Below are 25,281 nucleotides of genomic sequence, written 5' to 3' on the forward strand. Positions count from 1 at the left end.
AGTTTTGGGAGAGTGAGACTGACCCGTTGGCCATCTTAGCCATTAAGTGATGAGAGCATGACAATCATTCACGTGTCTCCAGTACATTGTTCGGTCCAGTGCTCCATGCTAACACTTTAGCAGCAGTGTTGAGTGATACTAGGCTCCATGCTAACACTTTAGCATACACTATGTTGAGTGATAGTGGGCTCCATGCTAACACTTTAGCATACACTGTGTTGAACGATACTAGGCTCCATGCTAACACTTTAGCATACACTGTGTTGAGCGATATTAGGCTCCATGGTAACACTTTAGCCTACACTATGTTGAGTCATAGTAGGCTACTATCATTATCTCAAAAGTGTGAAAATGAGAACTTGTAGCAGTGTACTGCTGTACTCAGCAGTGTAGGAAATTGGTAAAATTGACACAAAATATGATACAAAAATAACATACTGTTTTGAACTACCAGGGACAACTTTCCTTGTTTCCATAGCAAGTGAAAATGGTGGGTGATGGCAGCTAAAAATCACTGCGCAGTGGATGAATACATGGTTGCTCAGCTGAAATAGGTCCAAAAATAAATACATCAGCTGTATTTATTGATGATATTTCATTTTTTAAATTTGATGAATTTACAGGCCTTTTAGTGGCCTATTATCACTCAACACAGTGTATGCTAAAGTGTTAGCATGGAGCACATGGATGATGTTGGTGTCTGTGTTCTCATCACTTAACAGGTAAATTGACCAATGGGCCAATGTGCCAAAAATTTGGTGTATTCCTTTAACATACTTGCTCAGAATCACACACACAAATACACTTGAATGCAGATGCTCATGTACTCTCACTCAGTAATGCACACACACACACACACACACACAAATCTTGTCAAGATGTACCTCTGTTTGATTTTGCACTTGATTTCTTAGTGGGACTGTTGTAGAAATTTCATTCAAAAGGCCATATCATACTCAATAACAGAAAATGCCATGTCATTCATCTGCAGTAACAAGCATTTTCTCAATACCATGTTCATCAGTGTCGTCCTAATGTCTCCTGCCAGTGGTTTCATGACAAGCATCCATCTCCATCCACCATTTAAGAGGCCCATATTATCTCTGTATTTCTCCATAGATTCAGATTTTAAACAAGAAGCTGGACTTCAGTCACATACAGTCAAAGTGCGGCTCCAAGGATAATCTGAAGCACTCTCCCCGTGGAGGCAATGTATGTACCCTTCCATCTCTACCCTCTTTCTCCTCTCTCTTGCGTCATCCATCGAGGAGATGGGTCGAGACTCTAATTCAGAGCTTGGGAGGCCACCTCTGTGATTGTCCTGAGAATTCCCACTGTACCTATCTTTACCTGAATGTCCCGAGGGGATCAATAAAGTGCAATCTTATCTTATCTTATCTTATCTTATCTTATCTTATCTTATCTTATTTTAACACGGTCCCATCTCAGCACTGTAGTTTCAATCTCACCTTCTCACCTTAGTTTTAATCTCACCCCAAAGATCACATTTAAAGGAGGTTTGGCAATTGCGGACATTATATTTTACTCACTTACATGCCTGCCAACATCCAAAAAGAGCATTCCAACTGGTCTGACAGCCTCTGTTTTTAGCCTCCTCACTGCTGTCAAAACAGTGTCAGAGTGCATTACCGGTCTCAAGATAAGATAATAATCTTCCAAATGACTCCATGTTGGGGCGGTAAGGTGACCTTTTGGTTAGACAGACTGTGCTGGAACCAGATGAGCTGGGCTCAAGCCACTGCATTGGCAAACTTCTGCCCTGGTTAGATTCTCATCTAATCCTATACTCCTTTACATATTGGCTCTTGGCTTGTGTCAGTTTTAGTTTTTCCTCACTACGTTGCTCTCCTGGAGGCTATTGGCAGGTCTGTTGGTGAGTGAAATGTGTAGGCTCAAAAATCCAACTCTTCTTTTCCCTGGAAATGACATTACCACTCATGCAGTTTATCCAGACTCCCTATCCGCCACTGTTTGCCTCTTGAACAGCCCCCACATTAAAAACTGAAGTTTCCTCTTCTTGTTGGTCATTTAGTTTCATATACGTATATCCAGTAGATGTGATATATACCCAGTAGATGAGGTATATGTGTTTTCTCTGTCTATACTGCCATTCTTGATTTTATCTAGCCCATCAACACCTTTGCATTCTTAGTCCTTTTGAACTCTGAAACAACCATTTGTATGTTGTTATGCTGGATGTTACACTATTTCAAAACCTTTCTTCAGTCCGATGAAGCTATGAAGTTAGCTTGAAGATAGTAAAGCACAGTCCTGGGCAAGTGAGAGGCAGAAAGAGATATACCTGAGGGAGTTGATCAAGTATCTCTTGGTTGAGAGCAATGTCAGGCGCCATGTTTTGTTGTTCCTGTTTCTCTGCAAGGCACCAGCATTGAACCTCTAATTCAAACCACTTTTTTTATGAATCAGCACTCTCCTCTCCTCTCCTCTCCTCTCTGTCAACTTAAACACTTCAATCCTTTCTCCGCAAAATATATCGTTTGTCTTTTTCCACCCAGTCCTTCTGTTTTTGTGCTGTTCTGTGTAAAATGTATTTAGAATCTGTCAATGTGTTATGGACTGTACCAGCACTGCTTTGTCTGTCTCACTCCTGCTTTGTCTCCTTGCAGCTACAGAGAGCAATTGACCACAGCGTATTTTAGCAACCCTGCACTCTAAACCGAATGGCCTCAAGATGTCGCTGCAATTATTCACTTGCCTCTTGAGTCCAGACACAACCATTTTAGCTGGTCCAAAGTGGGTTCTGATGTGATGCCATCTGCCTTGAGAATATACAAGACAAATATATGTGAAACTCAACTTGGAAAGTCTCAGAAATGACCAGCAGGGGCGCCCTGGTGGCTCACCGAGTAGGGCATGTACCATTTGGCTCAGGCCTTCCCGCAGCGACCCGGGTTCGAATCCGACCCGTGGTCCTTTGCTGCATGTCCTCCCCTCGCTCTCTCTCCCATACCTTCCTGTCTCTCTCTCACTATATCTCTCAAATAAAGCATAAAATGCCAAAAATAAATCTTTAAAAAAAAAAAATGACCAGCATGCACCTAATACACAAGGCTATAATGCAGGATCACACAAGACTAGTTATTGGGTTTGTTTGGTGTGCATATCACTTTTATTTTGAAATTTGAGAACAGTGGTTTCCCAGTAGGGCAAATTATGGATTTGGGCATGAAGTGGTCCATTTCTGAGACGTTCAAAGTAGAAGACTGTTTTTCACATATATCTGTTGTGTACTCAAGGAGGAAAGTATTGCAAAACTTCTTGCCATAAGGTATGTGGTCATGGTTTTGGTCGTACGGACTCAAAATGCAAGTAAACGCAAATGAACTGCCACAACATCTTGAGGCCGTTCGTACTACCCTGCACCCTAGCCATCCTCTACTTCCAAATCCATACTCCTCATGGGGCTGAAACACACACTAACTCGCCACTAACTCGCTCCGGCTTCTATTAGACAGTTTAGCTCCATTTGTTGCAGGGAATCCCGTGTTTCATGGGATGTTATGCAGAAGGGGACGTAGAGCAATGAGAATCCTCTTGAGCAGCCACAAGTCGTAGCTAGAGACAAACAGCAGGGCGGGTCGGGTTCATAAGGCAGGCGAACACAAGGAGTCAAAGCTTTGAGACAAATAGCGAGATAAATCTGTTTCGCAGATTTGTGCAGAGTGCAGAGCGATCATAACCATCATGGAATAATATTTGTTCAGAGCAACAGGGACAACCACTGGGTCAAACAGCCAAACATACTCAGAAACACACAGGTCTAAGATAGGATATTTAAACAGTGGCAGGATACTAAATGCTTCACAAGAGTTTAAAATAAAGTGCCGTGTCACACACCCGAAACCCTTTCCCAACCCATTCCTCACCTCCACCCCTGCAGGTTCTCATCCCTAGCGTTAGGCTGGACTATAGCCATGTTCAGTCTAGGTGTGGGTCCTTGGACAGGAGGGGCTACTCAGCAGGAGGTGGAAACGTGAGTCTCGCGCCGCAACTCCCATCGTTTCGGTGTCGTTTTCAGTGTTCTTTCTGTGTCGTGTGTTTTCATTGTTGTTTTTTTCCCCCCACTTCCTCCTTGCTTTGCAGTTTACCAATCTATCTTACAGTCACTCACTCATTCAGGAGCAGTGCTGGTGCTGTTTACCTGGCTGCTTTTCATTGACTCCTTATTTCTCCAGTGGTGGTTTGTGTCCTGGGAGGAATTTTGAGGCTGAATGTTGAGCATCTTCTCTCCAGCACTTGCAGGATGCAGGATTGTAGCAGCTTTGAAAATGAGAACTTTCTAGCTACAACTAAGCCATTGCTAAAACCAGGTGTCAAGTCTTTGATGAACACATCCAATGTGAATCCAAGTGAAGTCCATAGTATGATGAATGAACCAGATTTTGAAAAGTCCAAAAATGATAAGTGCAGGGAAAAAAGACAATGCAAGGTCTCAACGTTCCAATATTTAATTATTAACCAACAGGATCAAAAATATGAGTCAGGATTCAATATTCTGCAGTGAATGTGGCTTAAAAATGTGTGCCATACCTGGTTCTTCAAAGCTGTACTAAGCAATATTTTTATGTAAAAAAAACAAGTACATCAGTCTTATCAACCTAAAACACAAAATGAGGCTGCAATAGAGAAGAATGTCCAATCTGATTGCAGACCGGCCAGGTTGGTAAACATGAGTGCGCTGTGTGCAGTTGATTTCTGGGTATTGAAGTTAAAACAGATTTCAAACAGTGACCTCTCGCTGCCATTTGGAGCAGACAACGTACAAAGTTGCCTAGTGCAGCTTGAACAAACATTTTTACCATGATGTAAGCCTACACATCCTGTTTATATCCACCTGATACACCTGAATGGACCTGTCCCCCACCTGCCAACCTGTAATACCCAAAGCTGACGCTAGATGGTGTCGTTGGCCGGTTATACTCTTGACTATGCATTATGCAAAACAAAATACCAAAAATCAGCAACTATCTAGAATTGTGAGAAGACAATGTAAAAATTGGGCAAACTAAAGCAAACCTCCATCAATATTGTCAATGGATTTTTGATGACTCGATTGCTGGAGAGACAAGCCATCATGCTGCTTGTCGTTCACCCACGCTGACACAAATCACCTCTCACCTCTGTCTTTTAACTCTCACGTATCTTTGCAAGCGCTATGCATGGGTAAGGGACTCTGTACTGTATGTCAGTCCAAAAAGCTAACCAAACAGCAAAGAGCATCCTGGTGGATCAGCGGGCTAAGGTGCATACTCTGTACTCGCACTGTCATGGGCTCAAATCTGGCTCATGACCCCTGTTGTTCGTCATCACCTCGCTCTCTTCCCGCCATTTTCCGCTCAAGCAGTTTAGCAGAGCAGAAACGCCTTCAAAAAACATGAGCACTGAGTCTCAGGTTCCAAAAGATACATCAAGTGAATTGGTGACTCAGCGAAGTGATCACTGACCACAGGCGTGTCCCAGTGATTCATCTCGCTGGATGTTGTGTATCTCTTCTCGCTCGTTCTGCTGTGTCCAAAGCTTTATACCTCCTCTCTGTTTGCTGTCTCATCAGTTCACTCCTTACATATCTCTCTGTGGTTTTCCTCCTTCTCTCTTCAGATCCCCAGGGTGTGTCACATAACCACACATCGCAATCTCCTCTCCTATGTAATAGACCGTTGTGTGTGTCTTTGCCTGTGGCTGCTTTCAACTGCGCCCTCCGATTTAACTGTCTTCCAGTGAATCTCTTTTATGGCGTATTCTTGACAGGTTTTGTGTTTATAGCCAGAACGTGCTAAATGGCGAGCTCTGTTCTGCAGTTCAGGATGCAATTACAGCACTCACATAGCTTTGTATTCAATCTTGATTTGGTGGGTCTCCATAGCAGACACCAGCAACTCTCCATAGAGCAGAACATGAAGACTGTTTAATACTTACTGGCATTCTGCTAATCTGGGGTTAATTACATAATTAAATATCACTGTGTTGGAATGTAGATAACTGTAGCCTTTCATTCTGAGGTAGTCACACTGCATTCAAAACCCTATATTTTCCTCAAACAGCAATTGTAGCTTAGTATAGGTCAAATACGCCATGTCCTTCCCCATAATTAAAAAGAGAAAAGATGCAATTTGCTGTTCTGATCCTCTATGTGAGCATCATGGATCAGCGGGAGTGTATGTACCTTGTCTGTGAACTTTGACCTCTGACCTTGCCCCTCCCCGGCCCAGGTGCAGATCCAGAACAAGAAGATTGACTTGAGTCACGTGACCTCCAAGTGTGGCTCTCTAGACAACATCCGCCATCGGCCAGGTAACGGTCAGCCCGTACACATTCAGGACGGTGCCAGCAGTGGGAACTGAGCTCGCAACCTGAAAGTGCTTAAAGAGAGCCAGCACCAAGGCATAGCTGCACCAAACCACTACTGTTATTCTCCAATGTGTTTGACTCAATCAGTGTTGATGAGCGTAATGAGTGTGAATGAATCACCAGTGCTGATTACTAAAAAAACAGTAATGCATAACTTGGAACTCATTTCAAAAGTAATAGTATTGTGTTTGTTATTACTCCCTTGGAACAGTAATTCAGGATGAGTCAGTTTCTAATCCTTTTCTACTATTTCTCATCAAAGTAGTGTGAATACTTACACCAAGAGAAAGTCAAGTTTTCTACCATTTCTCATCAAAATAGTGGAAATACTTCCAACCAGAGAAAGCCAACCTTTCTACCTTTTCTACCAGTTGGGGATCATAACAAAAGTAACAACTTATTTTTTGGATTAGTAACTGTGATGTAATTACTGAAATTGAAATTGTTATTTGTTACACTACTCATTACTGGGAAATGTAATAAAATAATTAACGTGTCGCATGTATATCTTTAGTACAATGCTGAAAATGGTTCAGAACAATACCATCTGGAATTGAGGCCACTAGGTGAACTTTATCCTTAAATTATACTGTACATATGTGAGAAAGAGATAAAGAGACAGATAAATAGAGACAGAATGAAAGTATGTGCACATACTGTAAGATACTGCTGTATACGGCCTGCTGTTCAGCTGTGAGGTGTGGAAAACCCCCTTGCCACTTGCCCCAGATGGTGTTCTAGAAAGCTTGGTGACTGTCTGAAATCCTGCAGCGCCATCAGCTGGTCTCATCCTGTCCTCAGTTTTACAGTCAGCACACTGCGACACTCAAGATATCCCTGAATGAATGAATACATATGTGGCGACTTAATCATAGGAGCAGTATTCAGGAATTTCTCTGTCAAAGCCTTTGCTATATGAATATACGTTTTTCTCATGGCCTGATTCTGTCTTTACAGTTTATATACTTTCTTTACTTCTTCCCAGGGGGTGGTAACGTGCGCATCGAGACTGTGAAGCTGGACTTCAAAGACAAGGCCCAGGCCAAGGTGGGTTCCCTTGATAACGCCCACCACACCCCCGGTGGAGGCCATGTCGCGGTAAGTGTCACCTCCAGTCTCCCAGTATATGACTTAAAAGAATACACCAGGTTTTTGGGATATTGGTGAAACTACCTGTTAACTGATGAGAACATAGACACTAATAAATAAATAAATAAATAATTAAATAAATAAATCATCCATGTGTCCCCAGTAGATCATTATCTCCATGCTAACACTTTAGCATACACTCTGCTCAGCGATAGTAGGTGACTAACATCTCAAACGTGAGGAAAAAAAACCTCATAGCAGCTCTAAAGCTAAATGGTAAGCAATCATAAATGATATGCTGCTAAATCAAACAGTGTTGTGTAGGAGAATTGGTAAAATGTACATGTTTCAGTGATTTAAAAGATGTAAACACAGCCGGCAACTAGCTTACAGATGGCTCCATACTTAATGATATACTGTACGTGTTGATGAGCACACAGCAGCTCACAGTATAGTTGCCAAGTCCACTTCAGATAAGTGACTTTGGGCTTGTTTTTTTCTGAAAGTTACTTGCAAATATTGGCAGTCGCCAGTTCCGTTTTTTTGGGGCTTGTTGTCAAAATACCTGATCAAATACAGGATACACTTCAAAATATTACTCACCACCTTCAAAGCCTGCGCCCCCCCCCCTACCTCTCCGATCTCCTCCACCACCCCACCCCTCCCCGTCACCTCAGGTCTGCAGACACCCTCCCCAGCCACATTCGAAAGGCCAACACTCTGTCATCTTTCAAAAAAGCCCTCAAAACCCACCTTTTCACTCTTGCTTTTGACCTCTAATCTTCTACCCCTCCCCTCTCCCCCTTTCCTCCCTCTCGTCTCATGACTCACATTTTTTAATATTTCCTTTCTCTATTAAAATTGTTTTATCCTGTGTTCGTAAAGCGTCTTTGAGCACTGAGAAAAGCGCTATATAAATGTAATGTATTATTATCATTATTATTATTATTATTATTATTATTATTATTAATAAAATGTTCTTGCTTTTTTTTAAACTTGTTTGCGTTCGTCCGACTAATCCACAAAAACAAAACATTGACAATCTCAGATGAAATCCAAGCTGGCAATCATCCCCACCTGCTGCCCAGCTCCACTACTTTAATATTATAGACATTAACAGATGAATAGTAATAATTAAAAACAACAAATACCACTGTTATCAGTGGTAATATAAACATTCCATAACAAATCAGTTTAAATCAGTTAAATTCAAAGTGAGCACTGCAGCCAATGATCTACCTGGTACACTTGGATGATGTTCTCATCACTTAATGGGTAAATTGACATGGGTAAACGGGACAATCTCCCAGAAACTTGGTGTATTCCTTTAACAGCATAGCAGGTTAGCAAGGTAAATACCTCTGTCACTAAATACCGCTAAACCAAACCTAAACCCCCCGTCCCATTACTCCCCCTTTGTTTTGAGTGATATTGTTAGTGATGTAGAGACAGATGAGGAACTGAGGTGACACGTGATATAAAAAGTTTTTTGGATTTTTTTTAAACACTCCTTTATGAGTTGTTGATGTCATACAAGCACAAAAACAAGGACAAAACAACAAAACAAAACAAAAAAAAACACAAACATATTTCCATCAGTCATTACAGGGGAATGATACGCAGATAGATGGTTGCAGATTTATTCCAAAGAGTTACGTCAATTAAATACAAATGAAAAAGGGGTTTTCTGTTCATGAATTTAGATTTGTGAATGAAAAGATTACAAATCTAAATGAGTAAAATGCTGTTGCCACAGTTGCAGCCTGTTTTCAGTTTTTTTTGAGATGTGCAGGGCTGTCTAGCAAGAAGACTCCTGCGTCGCATCATTGGCGCATTGCATCAGACTGAGGTACACGCATTTCCTTAATATTGTTAGCATGTTTGTTTCAGAGCCTTATAGGGGAGACTGGTTTAATATATTAAAACATCAATAATAAATATAGCCGCAAGCGGCGATTGAGGGGTCCAAGCACAATTTGATAAGACAGACAGATAGACAAAACATTACAGAAGGTAGAAAGACACACACAAAAACTGACATGTTGATGAACTTTGTATCATATATTGGGGAAACATAAAAAAGTTGGGTGTTTTTACGTTTTCCCCATGGTTTAACCATGTTTTCCTTTTTATCATAATTTCATAGTTGTCAAACAGTCCAATGATAATGCAGTGCAGTTTCTATCCATGTTATTGGAAAAGTACATTTTATTTACTTTATTAGGGTTCAAACCGTGAAGGGGTAGAACCCTTCTAAGTTTGTGCCGGTTTATTGTTTTTTGTCTTCTGCCGCGGCTCAAATTGCCGTGAGCTGGAATGAGCGAAAACCATGAAACTTGGCCCAATAACTGGAAATGATGTGCAAATGCTTCCCAAGAAATATGAGCCCAATCGGCCAGATGGTGGCGCTGTAATTAAGGCCCAAAAATGCAATTTTGGAAAGGCCACGCCCCTCACACCGTAAGTCCGATTGACTTGAAATTTGACACACAAGTCCAGCTCAGTGTGCTCTACAAAAAAGCCTCCTGGACCATAAAAGTCTGCCATGATGGATTTTTTGCTAATTTGCATAATGTGAAAAACAGTAATGTGACATCTACTTTTTGGATTTTGACGTTGTCAATACCAAATTTGGTATACAGCCTTGGGGGACTGTGATACACATTTCTATTATAAATGAGCAAGATCGGTTGAAAAACATGGCCGCCATCAACCAAAATATCTTCGCAAAGGGCGAGGCTTAGCAAATATTGGCCATAACTCATTAACCATTTGTCCGATCATCATAAATCTTGGTAGGTAACTTCAGTCCGTGTTTGGGAATAGGTCTACCCAAGCATTTTGAGCCCGACCCATAGGGGGCGTCACAAATGCCACAAACGTGTATCTGAAAACCCTGCAGACAGAATTTCACCAAAATTGGTGTGCGTGCTCTGGGGGCAAGTATTAACCAAAATCTGAAGTGCCATATTGATGTGGGCGTGGCCTATCACATATTTGCTCATGACTCAAGATGCCTTTAAGCAATCCTGATTAAACTCACTGGAGACATCCTGCGCTATCTCCTGAACATGCACACCGAGTTTCGTTCAAATCTGATGGAGGGGGGACGAATGGCGGAACTTTGAGTGCGCAATTATTGAAATGCTGCAGGCTTTATGATGATGAAACAAGTGTGTGATTGGTCTCGCTCCGTCTTTAAACAGAATTAAACTAGCTGAAGTGACTTTGTTCACCTTTGTGAAGCCTGACACCCGCTCGTTGCTGCTAGCGGCTTTAATTTTGGCCGATTGAGCTGCTTCCTTCCGTGAAGCGAAAAAAGGTTTGAACCCTTAAATTGCCGCTTATAGCTATATTTATAATTAGATATTACCGTAATTTGAATTGTAGCCAATTAATTTAGAACTATATTATTACATTTGTGGGAAGCTGCCCTCCTCCGCCATGCTCTCCACAGTTGTTATCACAGTGCCTGCTGGGTAAACCCTCGCTTTTCAGCCAGCACTTGAATTCCTCAATTTCACTTGTAGTGGGATGCCCTCCAACATGAGTGTTTAGGGGCCGTGTTTAGGTCCCGTAATAGTGGGGAGGCTCTAAGTTGTGGATCAGAAGCTGAAGGCCTCAGAAATGAGTCAACCCAGGACTAGGAACAGCTGCCTCTAGTCAAGAATTGGGCAAAGAGACAGACAGCAGGTCAATGATTGGCAGGCACATACAGTACTTATGGGTCAGGATACAGTTAGAAATTGGAGCAAGTGACTGACTCATCTGCTGATATGAGAGAGAAGTCAAATATTGGTTTTCTCTGGATAAGATAATTTATGACGTATCAGTACAGCTTGTGTGTACAGTGCTGACAGTGAGTGACCTAGTCCTAACTAAAGCCTGTGAGACACACAAAAGAGAGAACAAAACACACTCCATTTTGAATCCCGTCAACATGTTGTAACTGTTCGTCCTTGACTTCTCACTTCACACCTCCTCTCTCGTCTAGATCGAGAGCCACAAGCTGTCGTTCCGCGACCACGCCAAGGCGCGAGTGGACCACGGGGCCGATATCGTCACCCAGTCACCGGGACAGTCCGGCTCCGTGTCACCCACCCGCCACCGGGACAGCCACCTATCCTCCTCCGGCAGCCTCAACATGCTGGAGTCGCCGCAGCTGGCCACGCTGGCCGAGGACGTCACCGCCGCCCTGGCCAAGCAGGGCTTGTGAACAATGGATCTCTGGATTTGGCGCTCCTCAGATGCCCTCCCCTTCCTCTGGACGCCGCCTTTTCCACACACCCTTCCAACCCTCTATCCTTGACCCGGTCTCAGTGAGTCCCCAATTCCCCCCAACCTCTCCACCCGCTCCTGCCCCCCCGAGGCCACTCCCTGCTACCATACCGCTCAGCTAATCCACAGCCTCTAAAGGAACCGCCTGCGCTCACATCCCCACTTTAAGATCCATCAAACAAACACCAACTCTCAAACTAGAGACTCAAATTAGGAGCTACTGTACTTTGGTCCTCTTTTTTCCTATCTATTTCCAACCCAAATATGTGCTATTTCCAATTTCTTTCTTTGGCCTCTCTTTTTGAATAATGGTGCATAGAATAGTTCAGTCTGAGCACTGGTCCCAGATCGGCTTTAGTGGTTTGTACAGAATTGTCTTTGCTTAGGACCAGGTATTGGCTCGGCTGGTCTCGGATCAGTGTTTGGAAGAAGCTACAGCCTTTTTTTCTACGCTCAGTAGGAAGTCATGTGGCCAGCACATCATGCAGCACGTGTTGTTTTTGCTCAGTAAATGTGCATGGACGCCAGACCCCCCCAAAGAACCAAGCATCCTTACTGCAAGTCATGCTTGTCATCCAATATATAATATATTTAACAAATATATATAGAAACGTGTATAAAAATACAAGTTCTTTGCCACCTACATCTCTTCAAATCGATTTTAAAAGTGATTTAAAAGTGACAATATGGCTATAACTTATACCTGTAAAATTGCATTATTGCAAGAACTAGATCATGTTATGACGAGCATGTATCGATTCTAATACAAAAAGAGGCTATTTTGTATTTTAAAAAAATGATTTTAGTAAGTTATTTCCTGAATCATTGGATAAAAAATGAAACAAGTTCATGTTTTGTAGTTATTAGTTGTTTACAGTGTTATGCTTGGCGACGACCTCAGACAACTGATGCGGTGTTGCTATGGAGTGCATCTCAGTCCTGTTGAAGAGGCGTCATAACCTTGTACTTTCTCAGTTGGCTCTCTATACAAACCTGTTTATACATCAGAGCGATATTAAACACCGGAGCTGTTATTTCATGCCACACACCTCCATCCAAAAAAACAGAAACAGATGAGAGTATCTTTGTCTTTAGAGCTGCAGATAATCAGCTCACATTAGATGATCTTTGCCTGGCTGTAAGACGATTGGGCAGCGCAGTCTTTCCTCCCCTAACGCAGGCTGAGATCGCACTCGTCAGGACTGTCTGTTGTCTGAGCCACATAGAGGAAGAAGCTACGATTGTAACCTGAGATTCAGCTGCTCTGAAAGGACGCAGCTAAGATCTGTGTGTGTGCGCGTGTCACAGATCCCCAACGCCGTTTTAAAAAGGGATGCTACTGTATCGGGGGTGTTTCGTTGCAATATGTCGGGGACGAAAGCGGAAGAAAACATTTAAAAGATAAAAAAAAAAAAAAATCCATAAAAAAGACGTTTCATAAAAGAAAAATAAAACGACCGAGAGAGAACTCCTCGGGAATCCTGTTGCGTCTGTTAGGAAAAGTGTTTGGGTAATCTAGTTTTCTTTTTTCAGTCACCATTTGTGGTATAACCTGCCTCCTTCCTAATTATTGCCCTCACCCGCGACTGTTTGTTTGCTTCTGTGTTTTTTCTGCATTCCCCACCTCCCTGTGCCCGCCCCAACCCGACTCCCCCACCCCACAGCAACTGTAAATGTATTTAAAAGGTCAAGTAGATGTACGCAGTTTTTCTCCTGTTGATATGACACCAATTACAACAATTAATGACAATAAAATAAGGACAAAAATTGATATTTGGAGTGCTGTCTTCTTTTTTGTGTACTTAACAGGAATGGACCTTATTCACACGGCGGCCATTTTGAACACTTGGGGTAGGAAACTCCACCCAGAAGACTGGCATATATATATAAGCACAAGTGAGGACAAAATACAGATAAACCTAACAGTTACCAAATTAGCAAGCCATTTTGAGAACAACAACTTTTTGAATTTAGCAGGGAAGATAGTTAGCTTACTAGCTAGTTAGTAAGATACTAGCTAGCCTAGGCTAGACTCTGGTAGCTAAAGATAGTGGATATATTAAAATGTAAACATGTCCCTCTAGATTCTTGCTCCGTTTGTTTCAGATATGTTTTTCAATGGGGAATCTGTGAAATGATAAATGCGTGTATCTTGGTACACAACAGTAGGACAGAGCATACTGGACTTGCTCTTCCAGGTAGAGATTATTCAAAATGGCCACCATGCACTTCACTGCGGTGGAGAATCAAAAAGCTGAGAACAAAAATGGGAGTTTGTGAAAAGTTTATTGTGAAATGACAGAGGAGAGTACAATAAGTTAAGACTCAGGGGCTGCGGCGTGTTGGGAGTGGATTCATTTTGATAGCCGGTCCTGGGCCAAGCCAGTCACTTCCACTGGCAGATAGAGAGCCAGCCGGGCAGCAAGCGACGGGAGGGGACGGCTGTCGTCATCGTCATCGCGCCTTCCCCTCCCTCACTGTTCCACTATGAAGACCAAAGACGACAAAAACCCCAATGAGACGGGGAACCGGGGGAGGGGGGGCTGGGATGAAAAATGAAAAAGAGCGATGAAACGTCTCGTGGGAAATGGGGACGGCTTCCAATAGAGGAGGAGGAGACGGAGAGCACCAGTTGGACAAAAGAGAAAAGAAAAAAAAAATGTAGAACAAAACAAAACAAAAAGAAGGGTTTAGAAATGACATCTCATAGTCCTTTGTTCCCGCTGTTTCCTCAGGTGGGTCAGGAAAACAGCGAGTGGATGTCTCGACACCATGGGGTCTGCACATAGGGAAACCATGCTCACCACTGCAGCGGCAGGGTCCTTACACAGACATGATGTGCTTGACAAAGGCTGCAGATGAAGCCCGGGGCCGGGAGAGACAGACATAGAGATAGATAGGGGAAAAAGAGAGAGAGAGAAGAAGAGAACAATGAGCTATATTCCCAAGTGAAGTCAATGAAATGTTTCGTCACTTTCATAGCCGGATGTTTAAATGTAGAGCTACAAATGTGAGGCATCAGGTGAGATATGGACTTTGGCCAATCCATGATATACTGTGTTTGGTCTGGTCATGGCACAAAATATTATGCCACATGCAAGATATATCATATTCACTTAATTTGAATATCTATGAAGTTTATATAGGGATGGAAATTGATGCCTCACTTGAACTGATGCCTCAAAAATGAATGTCAATAATTGTATAATTAGTTAAATAAGTAAATAAGTAAGTAAATAAATACATAAATAAATAATAATAATGATAACAATATTATTACAAGCAGTAGCAGCAGTATTAGTAGTAGAACTTAAGACATAAGATACGTAATAAGATACGTATAAGAAACGTAAGAAACGATAGATAAGATAAGAAACGTAAGATAATTAGTTAATAAAAGTATCATAATAGTTTAGCATTGTGACTAGTATTATAATGTCTTATATAATCTCATATAAGTGGACAAGGGCATTTTCTTGTATAAAGTATTATAATAAAGTAGACTATAATAGATGTTAGTGGAGTTTGTGGCTCACCCTCGTAGTTGACACAGCCGTTCTCGTCCTCCTGTCCCTGCATGAGAGCATCAATCTCAGCCTCAGTCATCTTCTCTCCTGTAGGGGGAGGCAGAGGACAGTCCATATCAGTAAAACACACACACACACACACACACACATACACACACACACACACTCTTGACCCAGCAGGGGCCTGCCTGGCCCGACTCACCCAGTGTTGACAGGACGATACGCAGCTCAGCGCCCATCACTGTGCCGTTGCCCTCCTTGTCGAAGACGCGCAGACCCTCAACGTAGTCGTCGAATGTTCCCTTGTTTGGGCTGTTGACGATGGTCTGGAGCATGGGCAGGAAGCCCTCGAACTCTACTCTCTTGTTGACCATGTCTGCATGACAGGAGGCAAGAACAGCAACAGGTGACTGTCCGTCCAGAGGTGAGCAAGTCAGGTGGATCGAGACATACTGACAAAGCCCTTGTTACTCAACACCAGGGCCTAAACTCCACTGTTTTATTTGCAGAAATAGAGTTTAACCTCCTTTGATAGGTTGACATGAATCTTAATGACTTAAAATCATAGTATACATCATTGTAAGCATCAACCAGATATATTTTTGTATCAGTGCTTGTTGGCCTTATGATGATCACCAACTGGAGGTCATAGTTTACCCTCCTTTTTATTCACCACTACATCACTGGTCATCTCACCAACTCCAAACATTACATTAGGCCAATCAGCCCTTTATGGTGTCTGTACTCCTGATCATTCAGAACAATGTGCTTGTTATATGTGCTCCTAATAATTACTAATAGGCATGTAGGTGTTTTTCCCATGCAGGTTTAGACCAATGGATTGGCCTTTTATTAAAATTCAGATATATGCCATTCTTTGTCGTCCATCTCCGCTATGATGGATTTGATGCAGTTTGATTGTTTACATATTTACTGATCAATACTACACTGGTTGTCTGTGGGAAGCTCATAACCTACAGCAGTAATAGTAGTAGTAGTAGGAGCTGCAGTACTAGTAGTAGTAGTAGTAGTAATAGTAGTAGTGGTATTAGTAGTAGTAGTAGTAGTAGTAGTAGTAGTAGTAGTAGTAGCAGGTGCAGTAATAGTAGTAATAGTAGTAGTAGTACCAGTAGTAGTAATAGTAGTAGTAGTAGTAGTAGTACCAGTAGTAGTAATAGTAGTAGTAGTACCAGTAATAGTAATAGTAGTGGTAGTACCATCCTGGATTTCAGTGGAGAGTTTCTGTCTCTCATTGTCTAAACTGTTTCAGAGACTTTTCCACCGTGACAGGAATACAATTCTGGAGAAAACACTGAATTTTTGTAAAAAAGTTTTTAGAATTATTTGGCAAGAAATTGTGTTGAATGCCATCAGCTGCTTCAATCCAAAAATCATTCATCAGTCATCATCAGTCAAAACCGAGTACCACCTCATTAATCCTCAGCTAATTCAATTACAGTACAGTGAACAAGTAGGCTACTAGGCTGTGTATGATCAAAGCCTGTCTCCTGTCTCTTACCATCAGCGGAGGGGTTTCCCAGGATGGTCTTCACCTCCTTGTTGGTGGGGTTCTGTCCCAGGGCGCGCATGATGTCGGCGACCTGGTTGTAAGCCACCTTGTTGTCACCCACCCTGTCGAACAGACCAAAGGCCTCTCTGTAGTCTAGAATGGAGGGAGAGGAGGGAGTCATTACCTTAATCACAACATCAACAATACTTCTATAGTATTCCTATAATATTCCTATAGGGACTAGCCTCTAGGGACCTACAATGTGCCTGTGGTGCTCAAAAATGACTTTATAGTGACCTTATTGTAATTTATGGTCATTTTATATCTTAGTATTATGATAATATTCCTATAGAAACTTATTAGAATTTACTTACTCAACATGCAGTTTAGTTGTGATATTTGTATAGTATTCTAAAATGTATTATAGGATTACAATAGTATTTTTATGGGAATGTTTCTGTTTCTGTGTGGTGAACTGAAGGCAGATGACAAAACACTATTTAGTAGTGATAGCACTCTTATTTTTTGTTAAATAACCTGGATTAACACGGTTTTGTTTGATTTTATTCTGATTTATTCTGATGGCTAGAAATGAGCAGAGATCACTATATTCTCATAGTGTGTTTGTAGTACTCAGCATTGAGACTATAGTAATGTTATTGTACATAAGGTTTTTTTCACTATAATATTCTTGTAATAGTCCTATAATATAGGGACGTATAGTTTTGCTGTGATATTGGTATAATATAGATGTATATATGTATGTAGTGTATCTCTCTCATCCCTGGCAATTATTGCTTTTATTATTTTCTGTTCTTGTTTTATTTGTTTTGTCTGCCTCACTGTGTAAAGCGTCCTTGGGTCTCTTGAAAGGCGCTATTTAAATCTAAGTTGTTATTATTATTATTATTATTATTATTATTATTATTATTATTATTATTATTATTATTATTATACACTGTATATAGGCCTATAGAATATATTAATATGTTTCAAAAATGGCCAAAATGTACAAAAATTGGCAAAAAAAAAGTATTTGTATGTGTATATTCAGTCTAAATATACTATAAGTGGTCAAATTATATTCTGGATACACATACAGATGTTGTCAACAGCACAGCAGTAAAATGTATTTCCAGTGTCCAAAATGCATTTTTAATGAATGTATATTTAGATTTTGTCGTCTTTTTCTAGTATGGGGCACATTGCTTTGCACTCCACTAACTGGAAGTGTCTGCCACCAGATGGAGACAGCTCCTGGTCAGACTGCAGCAAGGGACGGATACAACAAGGGAAAGACATTTCTATGGGCTCTGTTATTATGGTCTCAATAGAGGGACTTCCGCTGAAAGCTTAGCGCCCCCTTATGTGATTTCCATCCCAGCTGTCTCCTTCTCTCTGCCGCAGCGGGGCTATGGGTCTTTTAAAAGACCACCTTGGAATTGATAAACATAGCTGAGAATATGAGCCCCCTCCTTTTAAGGCCATCTGGGGGTGACCTGAGTAAAAGTAGGGAATGCTGACCACAGCGTAACCAGCAGCCGGCCAGACGGCAGGTCTTGTCCAGTGGTGTCCAATCCGGTGCCACGGAGGGCCAATAGCATGCAGGTTTTTATTCCAATCAAACACTACACCAGCTCATTTCACTACTTAGCTCTCCCCTCTCTAGTTAAAGGTGGTAATCACTGAAATCACTGAAATTATGCCATAAATAGCAATGGAAATGCAAAAATCAAGGCGAGAAGGTAAAGACTTTCCATTCTCATAGATGGGTGCTGTCTGACATAGCTATGTTTAGGAAATCTACAGCTTTTATTTGCTTCAAGCAAGCTGATGGAAACACACCTAAGTTTTTGTGACATTCAGATAGCTCCATAGCCTCAAATAGCCATGTTCCTCTGTCACGCTCAATAGGCCGGTGTTTATCTCTCAGGAGGAGCCTGCAGTAGCCTACAATGTCTCACTCTCCAACTTGACTTATTAGTCACTGACACACACATTAATTATAGTGACAGCCTCTTTGGCTTGCCTCACGGTGGGCCAAGAGATGCTCATGAGGGGAGATTTATGGGGAGTGTCACAAGGTGGCAATGGTAAAATGAGGTTTACTCACCCTCCAGCTGGTCTGGGGTGAAATCCACCTACAGACCAACACAAAACAGCCATGAGAGTGCAGCAGAAATCCATAGAAAACATACATCAAGCCCAGGAGTCTGACGAGCAGAGCTCCCAGGGACAGAAATGCACCATATACACATTAGAAGAAATTGTGTGGGTCTGTGTGTGTGTGTGTCAGGCATAAAACCTTGATACCTATCATTGTGAGAATCAGAGAGGTCACTTCATGTCGACCTGCTCAGACTATGAAGCCCATAAGCTTGCAGAACAAACGATGAGCTTCTGTCTTGGCACGTTTTTAACTCTCATATCACCCAACCATGACTTCACACTGACTTAGTGCGAAGAATAATGCTGTGACTTTCAGTTTGTCAATTACAGACATACAGCCGATCCCCCTGAATGCAAAAACAGCATTGTAACCCCAATAAAAACTGCCCTATCCTCTCCTTTCCAACATCCCTATCTCCAGCCATGTCACCTTAATTGCATTAAAGCCACAAGACAACACACAGGCCTTCTCCACTAATCTATAGACTAATCAATCAGGTCTAAAGCAGGATTAAAGTAATCTCTTTGCCAAAATTAGCTTCACGGGTTTGACGGTGGTACCCGATCTGCGGAGGTCCAACTTTAGATGCATTAACATCTCCACATTTGGTGGCACTCTAATAGTCCAATCCAGAGAGCCGAGGGGTGTGGTTTAGACGGGCTGGTGAGCTATCCATGGTTCTAGTCACTCTGCTCAGTCCGCTTCCCAGCTCTGAAAGTGAAGTGGTCCCTCCAGCAAAACCCACTGCTGCCCTCACTAACTCACCGTCAAGTCTGCATCCACATAGAGAATTTAATAGAAATGTGTCTATTCTGGCTAAGATGTGTTGTAGTAGGCCAGGAGTTACTACACATTTTCATGACAAGGGGCCCAAAGTAGATACACATTAGGCCCCGGACCCCCATTTGATGATCAGAGGGACCCCATATGAGAGTTAGGGTTAGTGGATTTGGTGTAGAAATGGACAGCTCTCTCTACTGTAGATGGAGTGACTGAAAGCTATGAAAGATGTAAACAGTCCTATAACACTGTCTCTCTGTCCTAACTTCAAATGAATGAAATAATAGTGAAATTCAAACCACTTGGTTTCCTGGACCCCACTTTAGGAAAAACCACTGCACTAGGGCTAATTACATCACTTTGAGTGAGAACGGACAAGTCAAATCCCAACTCCTCCGCAGCAGCCATATCTGCATCTCCATCTCATCCCACCATCCCATCCCTAAAACGCAGGCTTTATGCTCTCTGTGTACCTTGACGGCGGACAGGTCGACGGTGGGGGCTGCAGGAGCGGGTGCTGGCTCGGGTGCCGGTGCCGGTGCGGGCTCGGCCTTCTTGGCTGGTTCGGCCTTCTTGGCTGGAGCCTTAACGTCCTTCTTGGGTGCCATTTTAGCGGGTGGAGACTTTGGGCTACGTTGACCCTACAACACAAGACAATTCCCGGTTCGGGTGACAACACAAGGAGTGTAGCTGTGGAGGGGACTCGGAGCAAGAAATCACCGTCTGGGCGTATATATATGAGGCTATTTTTCCTCTCGCCCCCCGTCAACGCGGTCCCCGTGAAAGGATTGGCCAGCGGAGAGGAGGGGTGGGGGTCCGCTCTAAACATGGAATACGGGGCTGCGGGCCAGAAAGTGTTTATTCAAGCCATATATCTTGGAGTGAAAAAAGAAAACATAGGAAACGGTGTGAGAGGTTGCTTGGGGTCATGTGCTTATGGCGATTTCCTCTCTAGCTCACCCAAGGGAACGGTTCCACTTTTACGCGCTCCGTTGCGCACCGTTACGCACAGCCAAAGTGGGACCGACGATACGTTTTGGGCCATTTGATGATGGTTTCATGATGTGTGGAGAGCTTAACACTAACAAATGTAGTTACTTTTACTATATTTGCCTTCTATTTTATCTCACTGGATGAATAAAATACTGGGCCGCAAAGGCAACCATACGAGAGACAGCATAGTCCATACACACTGATTGGCATATGAAAGCCTGAATCGGGCATTTCTGAGGCACATTCCTTTAGTTGGTGTACAGGTAATAACTGTGCGAGAGAGAGAGAGAGAGAGAGAGAGAGAGAGAGAGAGAGAGAGAGAGAGAGAGAGAGAGAGAGAGAGAGAGAGAGAGAGAGCGAGCGAGAGCATTTTGTTTCGTGATGTTGCCTAATTGGTCCAGTAATTTGAGGCTTCTTTCATAAAGAGCAAATCCAGTGTCGGTATGTTACATAACATCTTACTCACTCTAGCAAAAGCACTTAAAGCGCCAAAAACAGAATATAAACTACATATTCTATTCTATTCTATTCTATTGGCATTGGATCAGTCTCTGTCAGGTAGAATTTACTTTTTGAGTGATTGGTCATAAATAAGTTTCCCAAAAACAGAAGCTATGCAGGATAGCCGATATGTTGGGGGGTGGGGAAGTGGGTCAGACAAGTAGCAAATTTAGATTTCAGCCACTTATGGTCATATGTCCCAAGCACTATGTGTGGTGACACTGTGAGTCAGGGATGTAGAGGAGGGTAAACCCACCAAAACCCACCTTTTTATTTGTAGAATAGTGTTTATTGTTTTTAGATACATCTTCATGAGTCATAGTTGCAGAATAAGCACACAGCAGAATAAGTAATATCATACTGATGATAAGTTATGTGAAAATATGGCATTTTCCTGAAAATATAATTTATTTCAGAATTGATTTGGTTTATATTGGTGGTTGTTTGCTTTATGGTGATCACTGACTTGAGGTCATAGTTTACCCACCTTTTTATATAAGTATTAGGCAACCTAATTGTTGTAATGTGATGTTATGTGAATGTATTTTCAGTTAGGCAGTCAGAGAACCACCGTGGGGGGGGGGCCTTCGTTGGGGGTCCTTGAGTTAGCTAGGTGAGTTGCATGGGTTAGCACAGTCAGCAGTGTGTGTACTGGGAGTCGTGTGTTACAATAAACGACCTGTTGAATGGAGATCCTGGATTGAGTCATTGGGGAACTCTTGACATTATTACACTAATGATTTTTTTTTTAACATAGTGATGTTGGCTGCAATCAGAGAGAGAGAAAATAATTGAGATCCCATCATTTGAGATAATAATTAGTGTTTGAGACAAGGGCAGTGGATCAGCCTTATGCAGGTCAGGCAATAGAAAAGGTATCTTTCAGATCTAATAATGATCCCCAGTTTAATCCAATCACTGACAATGGAAAGATCCCGGCCTTGGATAGTGCGGCCTCTGCATTTAATTGCCCAACATCCTTTGGGGTTCCGGTGGCCGTGGGGTGAGAGTGACCACCACCATTCCCAGGGAGGATGTGGTGTGAAGGCACTGGGAGATGGAGATCTAATGGAGAGTTCAGCTGCCAATGCCAGTAACTCAGACAGGGCTAACAGTGCAAATTCGGTCTCTATATCCGTCTCTAAGTGGCAGTGCTGTAGCCCTGCCTCCCTGGTAAAGAAGGAACCGCATAAATTCCTCCACCCTTCGAGTCCTTTCTCCCCTCCCCCACTTGCTTTCACTGACCCCATCTCCAGGAGGGCAGACCAGAGAAAGGCTCCGTCCCTCAGCTGTCATCTGGGCTCGCCCCTGGCATCCCACTGCACCTTCTCCCACTCTGATTTCCCTTCACTCCCCCCTTCACTAGAAACTTTGCCCCTCTCCTTGCACCTGTCCTGCAGTCCAATCCGAGCTCCACTATAGAATCTTAATGGTTTCACCAGCCATGGGCTTTATGGAGATGTGATGGCAGGTCAGGTTGTGAAAAAGCACGAGAGGGATCAAGTTTACTTGGCAGTCATGTATAGCCAAGATGGTTTTGTTATCCAGTTTTGGAGCGTACTCTGTATATAACAGCTTGTTTGTTCACTTTAGAGTCTATAGTTATCCATTAAGGAGGGCTGTTTCTACACAATCACATATTAGTCAGTTGTATGACAGTGAAATCATGTATTTTATTTTACATTTGAGGCGTTTAGCTGATGCCTTTATCCAAAGTAAGTTATGGTGCAATGAGTTCAGTGTCCAGAACATATAGCTGTTGCGGGAATCAAACCTGTAACCCTTCTGTTACTGGATGGTCAGTCTAATTACTAGCCACCCAGCTGCCATTCCTATAATTCATATGACAAATCATTCAAAAGCACTTTTCTATCAAAAGAGTAAACCTGGCCTGTGTGGGTAAAGTTTGCCCCAACAGCCTGAACAACCAAGTTCTAAATACACTTTATCATGCAGGTCCTGAGTCATTCTAAGTATCACATTAGCGGAGATAAATCATCTACACTAAGCTTCTGAGTAAACATGTATCCCTTTACTTATTCATAAACAGCGTCCCACCACCCCCTTGCGACCGCCATACTGGAGGCGTGAGGTCAGATCTTTAAGGTTGGGGTGGGGGGTGGGGGGGTGACTGACTGTACAGTAAAGGGCAAGGCAGGTCTGCACCAGAGTGACGCACGCCAACTGTAGATCGATTTCAGCAACCACCCTCGGAGCCATCCACTGCTGTGCGTGGTGGCAGAGGAGGGGCAGAGGAAGCAAAACCCGATTGAAAGGTCATTGGGTCACAATAGCTTGTTTTGTTTTTTTTCATCCCATAATCCTCTCCGGCGGGTTTCGCCCTCACGCTGGTCAGGAGAAGAGCTTGGACAGCATCTGAAAAATGAAACTTGAAACATACAAGTCAAGGAGGCATATTGCTAACCTCCATGTGAGAAATGTCATCCCCAAATTGACAGTTTTTACAAGCAGATTGTAGTCTTAGTTATGCAAACATTTATCGGAGGCAGAGTTACTACAGAGTTACAGAGGAGGAAGCTAATATGAAGTCTAGCGCTCTGCTACTAACTGATAAAGTGCAATCCAGCTTTACTAAGTTATTACGTTAGCTAGTTAGCCTAGCTGACCTTCCAAATTCAAACTAGCCATACTAGCCTATAGCTATCTAGAAGCTAGTTAGCTAGCTGTTGACCTTCCAACATCGTGAATGTCATGGTCATGAATGAATGAAAAAAAAAAAAAAGCCATTGGCATTTACATTTTTAATTTATATTTTGAGACTTCCTTCTTTGGCATTCGACTTTGCTAGTTAGCTAACCTGGGCTCCCAAAAGCAATTTCTTTGGCCCCACCCGTTAATTCACATGTTAATTCAACTACTGAAATTATTCTGCCTCCAGAGCAGCTCAGCCTCCGAGAAATGTTTGTATAACTATAAATCCAATCTGCGTTTTACAAGCTGTAATAGGAAGAAAAGTAATTTATTTGGCAAACCCCACTCTCCATGCAATGCACATGGCAGATTAACACGCCTGGCGGAGTTAAAGTACACACCCCTGGTGTCCACACACACTCAGCTTTGACATTAGTTAGCAAACTCAGTCACCCCACTGACATGACTATATTTAATGTATTACATATCTGACTGATGATGATACAGCAAGAAAAATAGTCCATAAAAAGGAATATTGCAAATGGGGGGTATTTAAACATAATTATTAATCATCAAGTTTGTTTTAGTTAGTTTATTATTTCAACTAACTTGTTTTTGTGCATTCTGGAGAGACATTGGAGTCAAGAGAGAATCACAACCTGTAAGATTTCAATTATCTTACTTTGATAATTCATAGACAAGGACGACACAAGTGTAATATGGTATGTAGTATGGTATATGACATGTATATGATGGTATGTTAAGGCCTTTGAGACATGCTTGTGATAAAGGGCTATATGAATAAACATGACTTGACTTGACAAACGTGTTCATCCACTCATCATGAAGAAAAAAGAGACCTTTGCACTTTGGTTTTTGTGGTTTCATCAACTTAAATTGAGGAGAGGCAGAGGTGATGAGTTGTTGTTTGTTGCAGACCAAAATGCTTGGGTCTCTCTTTTCGGTCCCACCTCATCCCCCTCTACCTCCGTCCTCTGGGAAACAAGCAGGGTATTTCATAATATCACTTCCAGGTTCGCTTCAGGACAGGCACTATAACTATCTCCTCTCAGGAATGAATGTTGTGACGCGTTGTTGTTGATATGCATTTGTCGCAATCTCAGCATTTCTACTTGGATCCTGACCCAAACTCATGCCGACACTAGAGCACAGTCTGGCGTAGGACACAGTAGAAAATTGAAGAATAAACTTCACTCAGGTTCCAAATGCCAGCTCTAAACGTGAAAATGTGAGCTGTGCAATTAAGATTCTGTGAAGGAGACGGAGGTAATCATTAAGACACAGAGCCGGTCCGAACCTTGGGGTCTTACTAGGTTAGGCATGATTGATGAAATGTGAAGAACCTGAGCTTCAGGAAAATCATGCGATGA

At 42.4% G+C, this 25,281-nt stretch overlaps 2 protein-coding genes across 3 annotated transcripts in view; one reads left to right on the forward strand and one right to left on the reverse strand.

Annotated features, from left to right (window-relative positions):
* map2 (microtubule-associated protein 2) overlaps positions 1 to 11,695 on the forward strand; it is a 46,724-nt gene extending 35,029 nt beyond the window's left edge. Inside the window, exons 13-17 of the mRNA XM_071529139.1 lie at positions 1,120 to 1,212; positions 3,923 to 4,015; positions 6,252 to 6,333; positions 7,376 to 7,488; positions 11,474 to 11,695. Coding sequence (XP_071385240.1) covers positions 1,120 to 1,212; positions 3,923 to 4,015; positions 6,252 to 6,333; positions 7,376 to 7,488; positions 11,474 to 11,695 — 603 coding nt within the window. The remainder of the gene's footprint in view (positions 1 to 1,119; positions 1,213 to 3,922; positions 4,016 to 6,251; positions 6,334 to 7,375; positions 7,489 to 11,473) is intronic.
* A 2,335-nt stretch (positions 11,696 to 14,030) lies between these two features.
* myl1 (myosin, light chain 1, alkali; skeletal, fast) lies at positions 14,031 to 20,434 on the reverse strand. Of its 2 annotated transcripts, none has more exons than XM_071529141.1 (6): positions 20,239 to 20,434; positions 18,908 to 18,935; positions 16,804 to 16,947; positions 15,487 to 15,660; positions 15,294 to 15,371; positions 14,031 to 14,609 (listed from the first exon to the last, which is right to left on the reverse strand). In XM_071529141.1, exons 1-6 carry the CDS (start codon positions 20,350 to 20,352, stop codon positions 14,581 to 14,583), a joined length of 567 nt encoding a protein of 188 aa, XP_071385242.1. In that variant the 5' UTR covers positions 20,353 to 20,434; the 3' UTR covers positions 14,031 to 14,580. The 2 variants fall into 2 exon arrangements, with proteins under 2 accessions (XP_071385242.1, XP_071385241.1); XM_071529140.1 differs by having other exon boundaries at positions 20,218 to 20,434.
* Between the last annotated feature and the right edge of the window lie 4,847 nt (positions 20,435 to 25,281).

Source organism: Centroberyx affinis, unplaced genomic scaffold, assembly GCF_046629955.1.
Source record: "Centroberyx affinis isolate AG114_WGS23_722 - 3 ecotype Tasmania unplaced genomic scaffold, CSIRO-AGI_Caff_v1 ptg001769l_1, whole genome shotgun sequence".
Taxonomy (NCBI): Eukaryota; Metazoa; Chordata; class Actinopteri; order Beryciformes; family Berycidae; genus Centroberyx; species Centroberyx affinis.

What these genes read in the sequence shown, in the direction of transcription:
- myl1 (XM_071529140.1), bottom strand. Translation starts at nt 20,352, where the DNA reads ATGGCACCCAAGAAGGACGTTAAGGCTCCAGCCAAGAAGGCCGAACCA. An exon ending in TCGACCTGTCCGCCGTCAAG is followed by an intron (nt 18,936 to 20,217) that starts GTACACAGAGAG and finishes GTTGGTCTGTAG; the next exon opens with GTGGATTTCACCCCAGACCA. An exon ending in GGGAAACCCCTCCGCTGATG is followed by an intron (nt 15,661 to 16,803) that starts GTAAGAGACAGG and finishes CCTGTCATGCAG; the next exon opens with ACATGGTCAACAAGAGAGTA.